Here is a 16,674-nt window from a genome sequence, read left to right on the forward strand (position 1 = left end):
TAGCAAACAACAGCAACGTGTAGCGTTAGTTTTATTAATTACATGCCTTGATGTTAAAAAACCCCCGAAAAAGACGACGTGTGTGGAGCAAGTCATGGCTGGGCAAAAGAGGACTTTATGGACTTCCAGTTCTACAGAGCGAACTTGAGGTAACTTAATTTTGTTATTCGAGTTTAAACATCCTGCCCCTTAATAAACTTTAAGTAAACTTTACTTTGTACATATATTGTTTTTACAAATAATGAATGGTTTGAAGTTGTCGCGCTAATGGCGTCATCAGGTTCAGTGCTCCTATTGGTTCTTGGTTTGACGGTCGTCGTAGGAGATGTCACACTGCAGGAAAGTGTCTGTAATCTTCTGACACTGCCAGAATTTAATCGGAGGAAAAAATTGATCGCAACGGCCATTAATCGGCTGTCGGTGAACATGTCAAACCAGCGATCTAGACAAACGATTTTAGCCTAGGATTATAGGAATCTTTTAGGATTTTCAAAATTTGTCTCAGACGAACAAATCGTGGCCAAAATCGCACAGTGTGAGCCAGGCTTTACTTTCTCTCTTTCTGCAGCATGTGAATGTGTGAATGCTTGTGTTCATGTGTTAGATTAGTTTATGTCTTAGGTTTATCCAATAAAGTCTTATTTATATTGAAAAGAGAAGTATCTTGTGTTTTGTGCTCACAAGTTAATGTCTTAAACTGCTGATCTTGTTACTGTGCTATTAAATAGTGTTTTCACTATATTTTGGATTTTAATATTCAATGCAGAGTTGATGTTATACGGCTCATTCAGTGAATCACTGCTGACTGAGTGATCAGCTGTGAAACAGTGATCCTGTTCAAATTCCCTATAAAATCATAAATTATTCCCTTTGAGCTAAATTGACCTGTTTCCCTTACAGAGGAATAAGACAGAACTTTCCTCAGAAGAAGATGTGCTGAGGAATAAGCCTTGTATTTAAATGTAAAACTAACTTATTAATTAATTAATTATACATCACATGAATGGCAGCAACAGAACATGAAACACAAACAGATCTCTCTAGATCTCAGCATTTTCACTTACAGGTGCATCTCAATAAATTAGAAAGTCGTGGAAAAGTTCATTTATTTCAGTAATTCAACTCAAATTGTGAAACTCGTGTATTAAATAAATTCAGTGCACACAGACTGAAGTAGTTTAAATCTTTGGTTCTTTTAATTGTGATGATTTAGGCTCACATTTAACAAAAACCCACCAATTCAGTATCTCAACAAATTAGAATATGGTGACATGCCAATCAGCTAAAAACACCTGCAAAGGTTTCCTGAGCCTTCAAAATGGTCTCTCAGTTTGGTTCACTAGGCTACACAATCATGGGGAAGACTGCTGATCTGACAGTTGTCCAGAAGACAATCACTGACACTCTTCACAAGGAGGGTAAGCCACAAACATTCACTGCCAAAGAAGCTGGCTGTTCACAGAGTGCTGTATCCAAGCACGTTAACAGAAAGTTGAGTGGAAGGAAAAAGTGTGCAGGAAAAAGATGCACAACCAACCGAGAGAACCGCAGCCTTATGAGGATTGTCAAGCAAAATCGATTCAAGAATTTGGGTGAACTTCACAAGGAATGGACTGAGGCTGGGGTCAAGGCATCAAGAGCCACCACACACAGACGTGTCAAGGAATTTGGCTACAGTTGTCGTATTCCTCTTGTTAAGCCACTCCTGAACCACAGACAACGTCAGAGGCGTTTTACCTGGACCAAGGAGAAGAAGAACTGGACTGTTGCCCAGTGGTCCAAAGTCCTCTTTTCAGATGAGAGCAAGATTTGTATTTAATTTGGAAACCAAGGTCCTAGAGTCTGGAGGAAGGGCGGAGAAGCTCATAGCCCAAGTTGCATGAAGTCCAGTGTTAAGTTTCCACAGTCTGTGATGATTTGGTGTGCAATGTCATCTGCTGGTGTCGGTCCATTGTGTTTTTTGAAAACCAACATCACGGCACCCGTTCACCAAGAAATTCTGGAGCACTTCATGCTTCCTTCTGCTGACAAGCTTTATGGAGATGCTGATTTCGTTTTCCAGCAGGACTTGGCACCTGCCCACACTGCCAGAGGTACCAAAAGCTGGTTCAATGACCATGGTGTTACTGTGCTTGATTGGCCAGCAAACTCGCCTGACAATATGCTTGTCAAGAGGAAGATGAGAGACACCAGACCCAACAATGCAGATGACCTGAAGGCCGCTATCAAAGCAACCTGGGCTTCCATAACACCTCAGCAGTGCCACAAACTGATCACCTCCATGCCACGCCGCATTGAGGCAGTAATTAAAGCAAAAGGAGCCCCTACCAAGTATTGAGTACATATACAGTAAATGAACATACTTTCCAGAAGGCCAACAATTCACTAAAAATGTTTTTTTTATTGGTCTTATGAAGTATTCTAATTTGTTGAGATAGTGAATTGGTGGGTTTTTGTTAAATGTGAGCCTAAATCATCACAATTAAAAGAACCAAAGACTTAAACTACTTCAGTCTGTGTGCATTGAATTTATTTAATACACGAGTTTCACAATTTGAGTTGAATTACTGAAATAAATGAACTTTTCCACAACATTTTAATTTATTCAGATGCACCTGTATTACAAACCAGATGGACTTTATCGCTTTCATACAAAACTTATTCCCCCGGTTTCACAGACAAGGCTTAAACCTAGTTCCAGACTAAAGTGTAAGTCTGAGCTGTTTTAACTGAAAGAAACTTGCACTGACTGATCTTAAAATATATCAGCACCTTTTCTTTGTCTCAAGATGCCCACCAGTAATGTATTATTTTTTTTCTAAGGCATGTTAATAAAATTACTTAAATGTCCTAATTGAACAATGGCCTAATCCTGGCTTAGTCTAAATCCAGTCTGTGTTTACTTTAGTTGGACTCTTTAATGTTAGTTGTTTTTCTTGCTGCTATAAATGTCCTTTTTTTTTTGCAGAAAGAAAAGCAAAAGATGAATGGGATCAGATTATGTTCACTACTTTTCATAATGATTAATATTTTTGTTTTAGACAGACATCAAGAATCAGTGAAGCTCAATAATAATGACATGCTTCCTGCCACAGTGCACGCTGGGAGCCATAGAAGAGTTATTTTTCTAACTAGCCTTTTTAAAAACTAGTCTTTTTGTCAACTGGTGACATGTAAATATTTACCTCCTTTTATCTCATGATTTCAAATGAAGCTTTTAGTTGATGTCACTGGTATGATCTATTTATTGTTAGGGAACTGTAAAAAAATGGGTTAAACTACGTAATTTAGTGAGTATACCATGATTGACAACATGTGGTTTGATATCTTGCAGGAGACATTTTTAAAAATGCATTTTTCATGAAAATTGTCACTGGTGTTACCTTCTTTATGGAGAACAGCAGTGTAGATCAGTATATCAGGTCTTGTGTATGTCACTGGTGTTACTGTCACTGGTGTTACCTTCTTTATGGAGAACAGCAGTGTAGATCAGTATATCAGGTCTTGTGTATGTCACTGGTGTTACCTTCTTTATGGAGAACACCAGTGTAGATCAGTATATCAGGTCTTGTGTGTGTCACTGGTGTTACCTTCTTTATGGAGAACAGCAGTGAAGATCAGTATATCAGGTCTTGTGTATGTCACTGGTGTTACTGTCACTGGTGTTACCTTCTTTATGGAGAACAGCAGTGTAGATCAGTATATCAGGTCTTGTGTATGTCACTGGTGTTACCTTCTTTATGGACAACAGCAGTGTAGATCAGTATATCAGGTCTTGTGTATGTCACTGGTGTTACTGTCACTGGTGTTACCTTCTTTATGGAGAACAGCAGTGAAGATCAGTATATCAGGTCTTGTGTATGTCACTGGTGTTACTGTCACTGGTGTTACCTTCTTTATGGAGAACAGCAGTGTAGATCAGTATATCAGGTCTTGTGTATGTCACTGGTGTTACCTTCTTTATGGAGAACAGCAGTGTAGATCAGTATATCAGGTCTTGTGTGTGTCACTGGTGTTACCTTCTTTATGGAGAACAGCAGTGAAGATCAGTATATCAGGTCTTGTGTATGTCACTGGTGTTACTGTCACTGGTGTTACCTTCTTTATGGAGAACAGCAGTGTAGATCAGTATATCAGGTCTTGTGTATGTCACTGGTGTTACCTTCTTTATGGAGAACAGCAGTGTAGATCAGTATATCAGGTCTTGTGTATGTCACTAGTGTTACTGTCACTGGTGTTACCTTCTTTATGGAGAACAGCAGTGTAGATCAGTATAGCAGGTCTTGTGTATGTCACTGGTGTTACCTTCTTTATGGAGAACAGCAGTGTAGATCAGTATATCAGGTCTTGTGTATGTCACTGGTGTTACTGTCACTGGTGTTACCTTCTTTATGGAGAACAGCAGTGAAGATCAGTATATCAGGTCTTGTGTATGTCACTGGTGTTACTGTCACTGGTGTTACCTTCTTTATGGAGAACAGCAGTGAAGATCAGTATATCAGGTCTTGTGTGTGTCACTGGTGTTACTGTCACTGGTGTTACCTTCTTTATGGAGAACAGCAGTGAAGATCAGTATATCAGGTCTTGTGTATGTCACTGGTGTTACTGTCACTGGTGTTACCTTCTTTATGGAGAACAGCAGTGAAGATCAGTATATCAGGTCTTGTGTATGTCACTGGTGTTACTGTCACTGGTGTTACCTTCTTTATGGAGAACAGCAGTGAAGATCAGTATATCAGGTCTTGTGTGTGTCACTGGTGTTACTGTCACTGGTGTTACCTTCTTTATGGAGAACAGCAGTGAAGATCAGTATATCAGGTCTTGTGTATGTCACTGGTGTTACTGTCACTGGTGTTACCTTCTTTATGGAGAACAGCAGTGAAGATCAGTATATCAGGTCTTGTGTATGTCACTGGTGTTACTGTCACTGGTGTTACCTTCTTTATGGAGAACAGCAGTGAAGATCAGTATATCAGGTCTTGTGTGTGTCACTGGTGTTACCTTCTTTATGGAGAACAGCAGTGTAGATCAGTATATCAGGTCTTGTGTGTGTCACTGGTGTTACTGTCACTGGTGTTACCTTCTTTATGGAGAACAGCAGTGAAGATCAGTATAGCAGGTCTTGTGTGTGTCACTGGTGTTACCTTCTTTATGGAGAACAGCAGTGAAGATCAGTATATCAGGTCTTGTGTATGTCACTGGTGTTACTGTCACTGGTGTTACCTTCTTTATGGAGAACAGCAGTGAAGATCAGTATATCAGGTCTTGTGTATGTCACTGGTGTTACTGTCACTGGTGTTACCTTCTTTATGGAGAACAGCAGTGAAGATCAGTATAGCAGGTCTTGTGTGTGTCACTGGTGTTACCTTCTTTATGGAGAACAGCAGTGAAGATCAGTATATCAGGTCTTGTGTATGTCACTGGTGTTACTGTCACTGGTGTTACCTTCTTTATGGAGAACAGCAGTGAAGATCAGTATAGCAGGTCTTGTGTATGTCACTGGTGTTACCTTCTTTATGGAGAACAGCAGTGTAGATCAGTATATCAGGTCTTGTGTATGTCACTGGTGTTACCTTCTTTATGGAGAACAGCAGTGTAGATCAGTATAGCAGGTCTTGTGTATGTCACTGGTGTTACCTTCTTTATGGAGAACAGCAGTGTAGATCAGTATATCAGGTCTTGTGTATGTCACTAGTGTTACTGTCACTGGTGTTACCTTCTTTATGGAGAACAGCAGTGAAGATCAGTATATCAGGTCTTGTGTATGTCACTGGTGTTACTGTCACTGGTGTTACCTTCTTTATGGAGAACAGCAGTGTAGATCAGTATATCAGGTCTTGTGTATGTCACTAGTGTTACCTTCTTTATGGAGAACAGCAGTGAAGATCAGTATATCAGGTCTTGTGTATGTCACTGGTGTTACCTTCTTTATGGAGAACAGCAGTGAAGATCAGTATATCAGGTCTTGTGTATGTCACTGGTGTTACTGTCACTGGTGTTACCTTCTTTATGGAGAACAGCAGTGAAGATCAGTATATCAGGTCTTGTGTATGTCACTGGTGTTACTGTCACTGGTGTTACCTTCTTTATGGAGAACAGCAGTGAAGATCAGTATATCAGGTCTTGTGTATGTCACTGGTGTTACTGTCACTGGTGTTACCTTCTTTATGGAGAACAGCAGTGAAGATCAGTATATCAGGTCTTGTGTATGTCACTGGTGTTACTGTCACTGGTGTTACCTTCTTTATGGAGAACAGCAGTGTAGATCAGTATATCAGGTCTTGTGTATGTCACTAGTGTTACCTTCTTTATGGAGAACAGCAGTGAAGATCAGTATATCAGGTCTTGTGTATGTCACTGGTGTTACTGTCACTGGTGTTACCTTCTTTATGGAGAACAGCAGTGAAGATCAGTATATCAGGTCTTGTGTATGTCACTAGTGTTACCTTCTTTATGGAGAACAGCAGTGAAGATCAGTATATCAGGTCTTGTGTATATCACTGGTGATTTATTGTGTCACTGGTGTTACTGTACTGTGTTACTGTACTGTTTTTTTTCTGTTACATTAAATAAAATATAACTCCTTATTTCGTGCATTTTCATAATTTTTCTGTAACTCTAACTACATGTTGAAAAAAAATAGAGAAATAGTATTTCATAACTTTTTATATTGCTAAAGAAAGTAAAAAAAAATAGGACAAAAATAGTATGTGGTTTTGAAATAATGGCACAAAAAAGCAAAAAAAATTTTTTTTTAATTAAGCTGTGTTTATATGTATTCATAAAGTCGAGAGGTTATACATACAAATGACAGGTCTGTGTCTGAAACATAGGAAACCATAATTTTGTCTGAGAAACAAATTATTTATTTATTTAACGTTTTTCTCTCTATCTATCTTTTAAACTTTAATTTAAAATTAATCTGCATTGCCACCCAGTGGTCGAAGTGACTGGATCACAATCTATAGATGCATTTGGTTGGTTTCCAGTTTGAATTACTAGACATTCTAGTTACTCACCAACACTAAAAAATGACAATATTATAGGGTCTTTTCCAGAAAAATAAATAATTAAATTTACACTCACATTTTAAGGAATCATAACATTAGATTTGATTATACAGCAGCTTTACAGCTGAAAGAGGAAATGCTTTTTTGTCTTCCTAGATACAGAGATGTCACTGTGTGAGTCAAACTCTGAGTGGATGATGCAAAAGCCCTAAAAGAGGAAATAATACCTGCTCTTTGCACCTCTGTTAAATATTTCTCTGATGATTGTTCGACGCTCATCTATCAAGATGGAGCTGTACATAACCATTCTCACCCTAACTATTGTTCTTTCAACAAGTGCTGAATGTAAGTTACTTTTTTTATTGCTTAGGTAATATATTAATATGCGGTAAAATGACAAACTTGTAAATTATCAATTGCAACAATTATTTCCTTAAAATAAAATAAAAAAGTATTGTCTTATATTAGGATTTTGAATGTTTGAATGTTTTTTTTGTATGTTTCATTTATTTGAATGTTTCAACAGTCATTGTTTAAATACACACAAAGTAAAGTGAAGTGACGTATGGCGATGGTGATCCATACTCTGAATTTGTGCTCTGCATTAACCCATCCAAGTGCGCACACACAGTAGTGAACGAACACACACACACACACACACACACACACACACACAGCAGTGGGCAGCCATATTGCTGCGGCGCCCAGGGAGCAGTTGGGGGTTCGGTTCTTGCTCAAGGGCACCTCAGTCGTGGTATTGAAGGTGGAGAGAGCGCTGGTTATTCACTCCCCATTCATTCAAAAGTTAGGGCCTTTTAGTTCAGAAACAATTTTATTGGTGTTTTAAATGAGCATAAAAAATGTTTTAACAGGTATGATGCTCAATCTATTTCAGTTGAACATGAAGCATTCCAATTTACAACATGCTCCGATACAGAAGGAGAGTATTACATTGGATATGATGAAGAGGAGTTGTGGCATGCTGATTTTAACAAGAAGAGAGGAGTAGAGACAATACCTGATTTTACAGAAAATACAACATTTCCTGGATTTTATGAACTTGGTGTTAGTAACATGGTAGGATGCAAACATGACTTACCAATATTCGCTGATGTTTTTAAGAGCATACCACAAGTAGCAGGTGAGACATGAGAATGTACTAAACTTTTACATTGTTACAGTTGTAAACATAAAGTTTAATCAGAATGTAAACATTTATTAAAGGGTTAGTTCACCCTGAAATGAAAATTGTGTCATTAATTACTCACCCTCATGTCGTTCCAAACCTGTAAGGCCTTCGTTCATCTTCAGAACACAAATTAAGATGTTTTTGATGAAATCGGAGAGCTCTCCATAGACTGCAACACAACTGAAATGTTCCCAGCTCCAGAAACGTAGTTAATACATCGGTAAAACAGTCCATGTGAGATCAGTGGCTCAACTTCAGTTTTGCCACGCTACGAAAAAACCCCAAAAATAACAATTTCGTCAAGAATGGTTCTGATTTTATTACATTCGGTGTAAACGGCGATTGATAATGAATAATCAGTAACAAGGTCTCGCCAGTTGAGGCTCACGCAGCCTGTCTATGTGAGAAAATCTCGTGGAGAAATCAAAACAAATGAACTGCACACAGAAGACACATAAAAATGTAACTACAAAAAAGTTCATGTCAAGCCCTGTATATGTATATATGTGTATATATAAGAAATTATAATAATATTTCACAATATTACTATTTTAGATCATATTTTGAAATGGTAGAATATATATCTTGCATCAGCGTAATGAGGTTTTTCCTTAAAAAATGTATATAATGTACAGTATATTAAAATAACTTTGTTCACTAAAGAATGATTAATATCATTATCTGTGTTTAGATCTAGATGCTCCCCAGACATCCATCTATCCCAAAAATATTGTACAGCTGGGTGTTGAGAACACCATTGTCTGTCATGTGACTGGCTTCTTTCCTCCATCTGTCAGCATCTCATGGACTAAGAATGATGTTAATGTAACAGAAGGCATTAGTTTAAGCCAATACCGTCCAAAGAATGATGGTACCTTCAACATCTTCTCCACTCTCAAGTTCACACCTGCTGAAGGAGACATTTACAGCTGCACGGTTAACCACGAAGCTCTCCAGGGTCAGCCTCAGACTAAAATATGGGGTGAATGTGATTTTCAAATAGAATCAATGGATATTACATTAAAGTACACATTTGTTATGTAACAAAAACTTGTGTATTCATGTGTGTATTTTCCAGATGTTGAAGTTGCCATGCCCAGTGTTGGTCCTGCAGTGTTCTGTGGAGTGGGTCTGACTCTTGGACTGTTGGGAGTAGCTATGGGAACTTTTTTCATTGTTAAAGGAAACAACTGCAACTGACTTGGAATCAAACTTTTTTTAAAAAGTTGTTAATTTACTGTTTATTTATATATTATGTCTGAGACATTGTTGACAATACATTGCTATAGTTTGCATTTTGCTGCATTCTGACACAAGCTTCATGCATTCTAACCATTTCTCCACTTTTTTTTTTTGTATTCTGCTTATTGTACATATTAAGTACAATGATGTTTATATTAGTAGTCCCATATTCATAAACACTTAATTTTTTACTTTCGGGGGCATATAAAGTTCACGTTGGATTAAATCAGCATTTTATTGTTTCTCAAAAACGTTGATCATAAGTGAGATCAATTTTGCTTTCTATGTAGCACCAAACATGCATATATTAAAGATCTTAAAGTATTTAATTGAATGGAAAAAAAGTTTTAATAGTTTAATAGCAAGTTTATAATAAGTTTAATAACACTGATTATTTATATATTTGTCATATATATATATATATATATGTATATATACACATGTCCCCATCGATTTTGTTGTGCCCCCAATCCGATCCGAGCCATTAACTATTGAATATCTGCCGATGCTGAATCCCAGTTCGATACTTGTATTTGGCACTTTTAGGCACATTAAGGTTATTAAAATCAATCCAATGAAAGTTACTTTGACACAATCTGTATGTTAAAAGCACTATATAAATAAAGGTGCGCTATATAAATCTAAACAGACCAGGGACTTATGTGAGGATCCTGTTTGTGGACTTCAGCTCGGCCTTTAAAACCATCATTCCTAACCTCCTCCTGCCCAAACTAACTCATCTCTCCATCCCCACCTCCGTGTGTCAGTGGATCACCAGCTTCCTGACAGACAGACAGCAGTTAGTAAAGCTTGGTAAATACACATCCAGCACTCGTACCATCAGCACTGGAGCTCCTCAGGGCTGTGTACTCTCCCCACTGCTCTTCTCCCTCTACACCAACGACTGCACATCTAAAGACCCCTCTGTCAAGCTCCTGAAGTTCGCAGACGACACCACACTGATCGGCCTCATCCAGGACGGTGACGAGTCTGCTTACAGACAGGAGGTTAAGGAGCTGGCTGTATGGTGCAGTCTTAACAACCTGGAGCTCAACACGCTCAGAATAGTGGAGATGATCGTGGACTTCAGGAGAAACCCCCCTGCTCTCCCCCCACTCACCATCATGAACAGCACCGTGACTGCAGTGGAGTCATTCAGATTCCTGGGCACCACCATCTCTCAGGACCTGAAGTGGGATATTCACATTGACTCCATTGTCAGAAAGGCCCAGCAGAGGTTGTATTTCCTTCGCAAGCTGAGGAAGTTCAACCTGCCACAGGACTTACTGAAACAGTTCTACTCCGCCATCATTGAATCCATCCTCTGCACCTCAATAACTGTCTGGTTCAGCTCAGCTACCAAATCTGACCTCAGAAGACTACAGAGGGTAGTCCGGACTGCTGAGTGAATCATTGGTACAACCCTCCCCACTCTCCAAGAACCGTACTTATCCAGAGTGAGCAAAAGGGCCGGCAAAATCACTCTGGACCCCTCACATCCAGCACACTCCCTCTTTGAACTGTTACCGTCTGGTCGACGCTACAGAGCTCTGAGCACCAGAACGACCAGACACAGGAACAGTTTCTTCCCTCAGGCAATCCATCTCATGAACACTTGACAATAATTGTGGAACACACAACACTATTTATAAATTTATTTATCTAACACACATACTGTCTACATTTCTACTAGTCTACATTTCAAATTTGCACATAATATACATTTAGTCATATAGCAGATGCTTTTATCCACAGCGACTTACAAATGAGGACAACAGAAGCAATCAAAACCAACAAAAGAGCAACAACATGCAAGTGCTATGACAAGTCTCTGTTAGCCTAACACAGTACACAGAGCAACACTTTCTATGAAGCCCATATTTATAATACATTATAAGGGTATTCTTAAGGCGTTATTAATGAATGCATAATGCATTATAAAAAAACCTTATGTTTTATAAAATCTCATGAATAATCATAACAACAATTATAATACATTATAGTACTTACGTATTTGTGGTTTTAACTTTTAAGAGTATAACACACTATGAATACCATATTAAATCTACTTTAATGGGCTATATCATAGCTTTATTTTTTTAAGAAAATTAGTAGATAGAATATAGAAAAAAAGAAAGCCTTTTTTTGACAAGTAGACAGAAAACAAGTAGATAGAATAGAAAAAAGAAAGTTAATGTTAGTTTTTCAAGAAAAGCTAGCAGTTAGAGAATAAATATGCAATTGATAGCGGGTCAATGTGAGTGTGGTTTTTTTTTTTTAAATAAAAAGAAGACAGATAAAGTAGAATTAAGAGTGCTAGCGTTAGAAGGTTAAATAAAGATGGAAGAGATGTGTTTTTAACCGTTTCTTGAAGATGGCTAAGGACTCAGATTGAGTTGGGCAGGTCATTCCACCAGATGGAAACATACCTGGCAATAAAGCTCATTCACTTCCACAATGAGGAGTGAGCGCATGCTCATGGTTGCCAGATTGCTTCAAATAAGCAAACCACCGGGAAGAAAGTATATTCATGTTACAGCGAAGCTCTGAATCGGGATTTGAACTTTTGATATCTGGCAACCGCACTCATGAAAGCTTGTGTAGTAGAGGCGAGTAAAGTGGTCTGCAATACCATTTTGTCACCTTTTTTTGATTAAAATAAAAGGTTTTTGGTCTCATCTTATTTCATCAACGCAATTGCATGTTGATATAGTCATAGTTACCGTTTATTGACCTTATTATCGTCTCGTCTTAGTCATGGGAAAAAAGCATTTTTTGTCATAGTCTTCGTTAACAAAATTCTCAATCACAATATTGTATCATTACCACCAAATTGGTATCTGCAAGATCAGCGCACAGTGCAGACAATTCAATGTACTCAACTGTTCACACAGCTACAAATATGATATTGTATTTTTATAGCTGTGTGAACAGTTGAGATGCACTGTGTGTATTTTCTAACAGCTGATGTGAATTCCCAGAGCAAACAAACTTAAGCAGAAACTGGAGAAAGAACAAGAAATATAAAAGGTGAGCAGGAAGAAATGAGGAGGATGCATGGTGTGGGAAGAAGAGAACGAGGAGGACAGAAAGAGTGTAAGATGTAGAAGGAGAGCGAGAAGAGAAGAGAGTCCCTCAATCATTCACATTATTTAGTGCCAATATTGCCTGAAGATGCTGAAATATTAGCCAGAGACATGTCTCAGATGCAATGCTTTTTTATTTTGAAGCATCAGTTGAAGAGTTGGACAGTGTGTGCTAGTCATGTTTGTGCTTCTCCACGATGAGGCTCCTTTCAGTCAGTATCAGGACCTGCCATTTGAGTGATTAATATTAATATTACTGAGGCTGATGGTTCAGCATTTCATCATATGAGATAGGAAGAGGTAATGTTTGATCACAGAAATGTAAAACGTACCATCACTGACGTGGTACCAGGAACTTCTCTATCACAATAAAAGAGTGATTAATTGAAAAGTGCTTTGATATTTATAGTTTTATAACTGGACTAGATTTATCTCTCACCTCTACCGTCCTGATGTTTTTATCTGGTAGTACATGTATCCAGCAGCGGCTGTGATGATTCCCAGCAGCAGTGCAGCAGATTCAATAGTGAATAATAGCTGAATATCCCACTCAAACTCAGGGGCCGGTGGTGGGGCTGTGAAGGACAGACATAGCTCTATTAACACAATTATCTCCTCTTATTGTGTAACTGATGCTATATTAGTGTGAATCAGGTGTGATATGACAGGTGTTGTCTCTTACTCCAGTCGTAGATCATGGGTCTGGTGAAGCTGGCGTGCTCCACCACGCAGGAGATCTTCTCTGCAGATTTGGGAGTGTATTCTAGCACGGTGTGACTCTGGTAGTACCAGTCTCCGTTGGGCAGCTCCTCAGTGGAGGTCACGTCAGAAGTCACCTCCACCCCGTCCTTCAGCCAGTACACTTTGATTGGTTGAGGGTAGAATTCATAAACGCTGCACTTCACCAGAGCTGGATGTGTGCTGTCGCCCGGCATCACTGAACTGAGCTTCACTTGCGGCCGCTCTGAAACAACAACAGCCACATTACAAATCCTACTGTATGACAGACCATATAAATGTGCTTTATCAAAAATGTTTAAAGAAGAGTCTTGTCACAAACCTTTTTTACTATGGATAGCTGCTTCAAAAACTTTAGCATCAGGCTTGCAGTATGTATCAACTTTAGCCCTGGTTTGCTGTAGGGCTGCTGTATCGTTGTTCCATAATTCTGCAGTTCTTATTCCAAAATCTGAAAACCCCTCAAACATCCCCACAGTGCTGTTGAACTTAATGACTGGATATTTATTGAAGTAATAGCCTTCAATGTACTCCATGTCACTGAGACCATGAGAGATGTAGATGCACTGTAGCCATGTGTGGAAATAATATCCATTAGCTGAAAAATAACATCTGTGTGAGCTTATTTCAACAGTATAAAAACATAAGCACTTGAGCACATCAGTCAGCTATTACATCACCTCATATTCATATTGTTAAAATATCTATATAGCCAGTACCTACTTTACTACATTAGATGGTCCACTACCAGAGAACCATCATAACTAACAGTGTTTAAGAAAATGTTGCTGCTAAAAACAGCATGTCCACTACTGAAATGATCATTTCTTCAGTGTTTCTTAGTAAAGGCCGTTTCTCTCACCTGCTCCAGTGAATACAGACAGCATTAGAATGTGTTGAAAATTCAAGAGCTTTAACAGTGTCATTTTCCCTCTCTCTCTCATTCACAACTGAGAGCGGCACTGTTACACACACTGCTCATGCTAGTGAGGTCTGAGTCTAAAACCGCTGTCCAATCAGCTGCTTCTTCCACATGTGTCAAGTGTTGCTATATCAATACCCAGCTTACTTTTAAACTCACAGCTCAAATAAAAGTTAGATTGCAGTAACACATTAAACACAACGACCCTTAAAATTACATTCCTGAAAAAAAAAACTTTGTAAAGTTTTAGAGAACACAAACTATTAACAGCTTTCTCAATTATTTATTGTCCATTCAGCAATATAGCATACCTAGTTCCTGAGCATGGTAAACATAACCCTTACTGTTCAATCAGCGTAATAAACATGCACTGAGGCGGGCTTCAAGAACCCATGTGCAGCTTTATTAAACAAAACCATAACCAAGGACTGTAATGTCTATTCATCCTGATTATTTATCAAAAATAACTGACAAACTTATCACAAGCAGACCAAATTTATGAACACAGTATGGTAAGAAACATTTGTTTTAAAGAATCCTGATGGTTTCAGTAGGCTTTATGAAAATGCTGTTCTTTATCGTGCTTTAGTCTGTGTAGTTTGATGGAAACAGAACTGGAACTGATGTTGACTCTGGGGGGGTTTCTTGTGTTTTGGTTTTGTTTTCCCTATTCCCCTTTTGCCTATGTTCCTGCTCAGTTTCTATAGTTTCTGATTTATCACATCCCTGTTTCTGTTCCAGTTATTTACCTCACACTATTTATAAGCCCTTAGTTTCTGTTTTGTTGGCCATCATGTTTCTTTATCAGGACATTTTCTTATTAATTTCTTCTATGTATATCTGTTTCAAAAGAATCTTGAATGACACATCACTGCTAAAATGACTGCTTGGAATCATATCCTTCTGTATGATACACGGGGCAACTTTGGGAAATGTTGCAATCAACAGGGCAACCAAGTGAGACACAGAGCCCATGACCAGATAGAAATTGCTCAAAAAGTTGCCCTGTGTATCATCAGCCTTTGTCCATTTCTCTGCAGTCTCTGTGTTGTTTATTTTGGCATATGTGACGTATGGAGTATATGTCACTATATATATATATATATATATATATATACATATACAACACACACACACACACAGTGCCTTGCGAAAGTATTCATACCCCTTAATTTTTTTTAACGTTTCATGTTGCTTAAACTGCTTTAAATTACTTTTTTCCACATCAATCTACACTCCATACACTATAATGATAAAGCATAAAAAAAAAGGTTTTTAACATCTTTGCCAATTTATTAAAAATAAAAAACTTAAATGATTCCATTGCATAAGTACTCGTCCCTTAATCTGGGATAGTTGGAATTTAGCTCAGGAGCATTCATATTGCTTGTAGGTGTTACTAGACTTTTGAGTGAAGGTAACCTGTGGCAAATTCAGTTGAATTGAAGGCACACACGATTTGGAAAGGCTCACATGTCTTAATAAAAGGTTCAACAGCTGATAATGCATATCAGAGCAAAAACCAAGCCCTGGGGTCAAAAGAACTTGTCTGTAGAGCTCAGAAACAGGTTTGCGTCAAGCCACACATCTGGGGTAGTTTTCTGAAAAGAAATTCTGCTTCATTGAAGGTCCACAGAAGCATGTAGTCTCTGTTACCCTTAATAAAAGAAGTTTGAAACAACCAGGATTCTTCTTAGAGCTGGCCTCCTGGCCAAACTGAGCAATTGATGGAGAAGGGCTTTGGTTAGAGTGGTGACCAAGAACCTGATGGTCACTCTAGTTGACCTCCATGATCATATGTGGAGATAGGAGAAATCTACAGAAGGACAAACGTCACTGCAACACTCCATCGATCTGGGCTTTATGGCGGGTGTGGCCAAACTCAATCCTCTCCTCAGTGAAGACACATAAAAACACACTTGAAATTTACAAAAAAGCACCTAAAGGACCCTCAGACTCTGAGAAACAAGATTCTCTGGTCTGATGAACCTCAATTCTAAGCATCATGTTTGAAGGGAACCAGCTCTACTCATCATCTGCAGAGTACCATCCCAAAAGTAAAGTGTGCTGGTAGCGGCCTCATGCTATTGGGATGTTTTTCAGCGGCAGCGACTGAGGGACTGTTCAGAGCAGAAGAAAAGCTCAGTGCACCAAAATATAGAGATCGCCTTAATGAAAACCCTTAATGAGTCCAGAGCATTCAGAACCTCAGACTGGGCAGAAGGTTCACCTTCCAACCGGACAGTGACCCTAAGCACACAGCAAGAGTGGCTTATACACAACGCTGTGAATGTATTTGAGTGGCCCAGCCACAGCCTGAGCTTGAACCCAATCAAATATTTCTGGAGAAACCTGAAAATGTGCATCTGCCCCCATCCAACCTGACAGAGCTTGAGAGGTGAAGAGATGTTGAAAAGAATAGCAGATAATGGCCAAATGTTGATGAGCAAAGCTTGTCGCATCAAACACAAAAGACTTGAGGCTGTA

The 16,674-nt window shown here is 38.6% G+C and overlaps 4 protein-coding genes across 5 annotated transcripts in view; 2 read left to right on the forward strand and 2 right to left on the reverse strand.

The window, feature by feature from the left end:
• Nucleotides 1–16,674, forward strand: part of LOC306856321 (uncharacterized protein) — a 1,000,538-nt gene that overhangs the window by 625,982 nt on the left and 357,882 nt on the right. The window lies entirely within an intron of this gene.
• The window catches only part of LOC306856359 (cytolytic toxin-alpha-like), a 116,021-nt gene that overhangs the window by 38,353 nt on the left and 60,994 nt on the right, over nt 1–16,674 (reverse strand). The window lies entirely within an intron of this gene.
• On the forward strand, nt 7,235–10,492 carry LOC306851335 (SLA class II histocompatibility antigen, DQ haplotype D alpha chain-like). Of its 2 annotated transcripts, none has more exons than XM_079387495.1 (4): nt 7,235–7,355; nt 7,906–8,151; nt 8,891–9,181; nt 9,278–10,492. In XM_079387495.1, exons 1-4 carry the CDS (start codon nt 7,271–7,273, stop codon nt 9,397–9,399), a joined length of 744 nt encoding a protein of 247 aa, XP_079243621.1. In that variant the 5' UTR covers nt 7,235–7,270; the 3' UTR covers nt 9,400–10,492. The 2 variants fall into 2 exon arrangements, with proteins under 2 accessions (XP_079243621.1, XP_079243622.1); XM_079387496.1 differs by lacking the exon at nt 7,235–7,355 and adding an exon at nt 7,687–7,814.
• Nucleotides 11,082–14,278, reverse strand: LOC306851348 (H-2 class II histocompatibility antigen, E-S beta chain-like). The gene is made up of 6 exons (XM_079387517.1): nt 14,128–14,278; nt 13,588–13,863; nt 13,210–13,491; nt 12,967–13,102; nt 12,860–12,887; nt 11,082–12,753 (listed from the first exon to the last, which is right to left on the reverse strand). Exons 1-4 carry the CDS (start codon nt 14,207–14,209, stop codon nt 12,969–12,971), a joined length of 774 nt encoding a protein of 257 aa, XP_079243643.1. The 5' UTR covers nt 14,210–14,278; the 3' UTR covers nt 11,082–12,753; nt 12,860–12,887; nt 12,967–12,968.

The sequence above is a fragment of the Barbus barbus genome, assembly GCF_936440315.1.
Source record: "Barbus barbus genome assembly, chromosome: 3".
In the NCBI taxonomy this organism is placed as follows: domain Eukaryota; kingdom Metazoa; phylum Chordata; class Actinopteri; order Cypriniformes; family Cyprinidae; genus Barbus; species Barbus barbus.

Coding starts and splice junctions, on each gene's coding strand:
- LOC306851335 (XM_079387495.1), top strand. CDS start 7,271: ATGATTGTTCGACGCTCATCTATCAAGATGGAGCTGTACATAACCATT. Junction 8,152..8,890: donor GAGCATACCACAAGTAGCAG/GTGAGACATGAG, acceptor ATCTGTGTTTAG/ATCTAGATGCTCCCCAGACA. Junction 9,182..9,277: donor GCCTCAGACTAAAATATGGG/GTGAATGTGATT, acceptor TGTATTTTCCAG/ATGTTGAAGTTGCCATGCCC.
- LOC306851348 (XM_079387517.1), bottom strand. CDS start 14,209: ATGAGAGAGAGAGGGAAAATGACACTGTTAAAGCTCTTGAATTTTCAA. Junction 13,492..13,587: donor AGCTATCCATAGTAAAAAAG/GTTTGTGACAAG, acceptor TTGTTGTTTCAG/AGCGGCCGCAAGTGAAGCTC. Junction 13,103..13,209: donor ACCCATGATCTACGACTGGA/GTAAGAGACAAC, acceptor TGTCCTTCACAG/CCCCACCACCGGCCCCTGAG.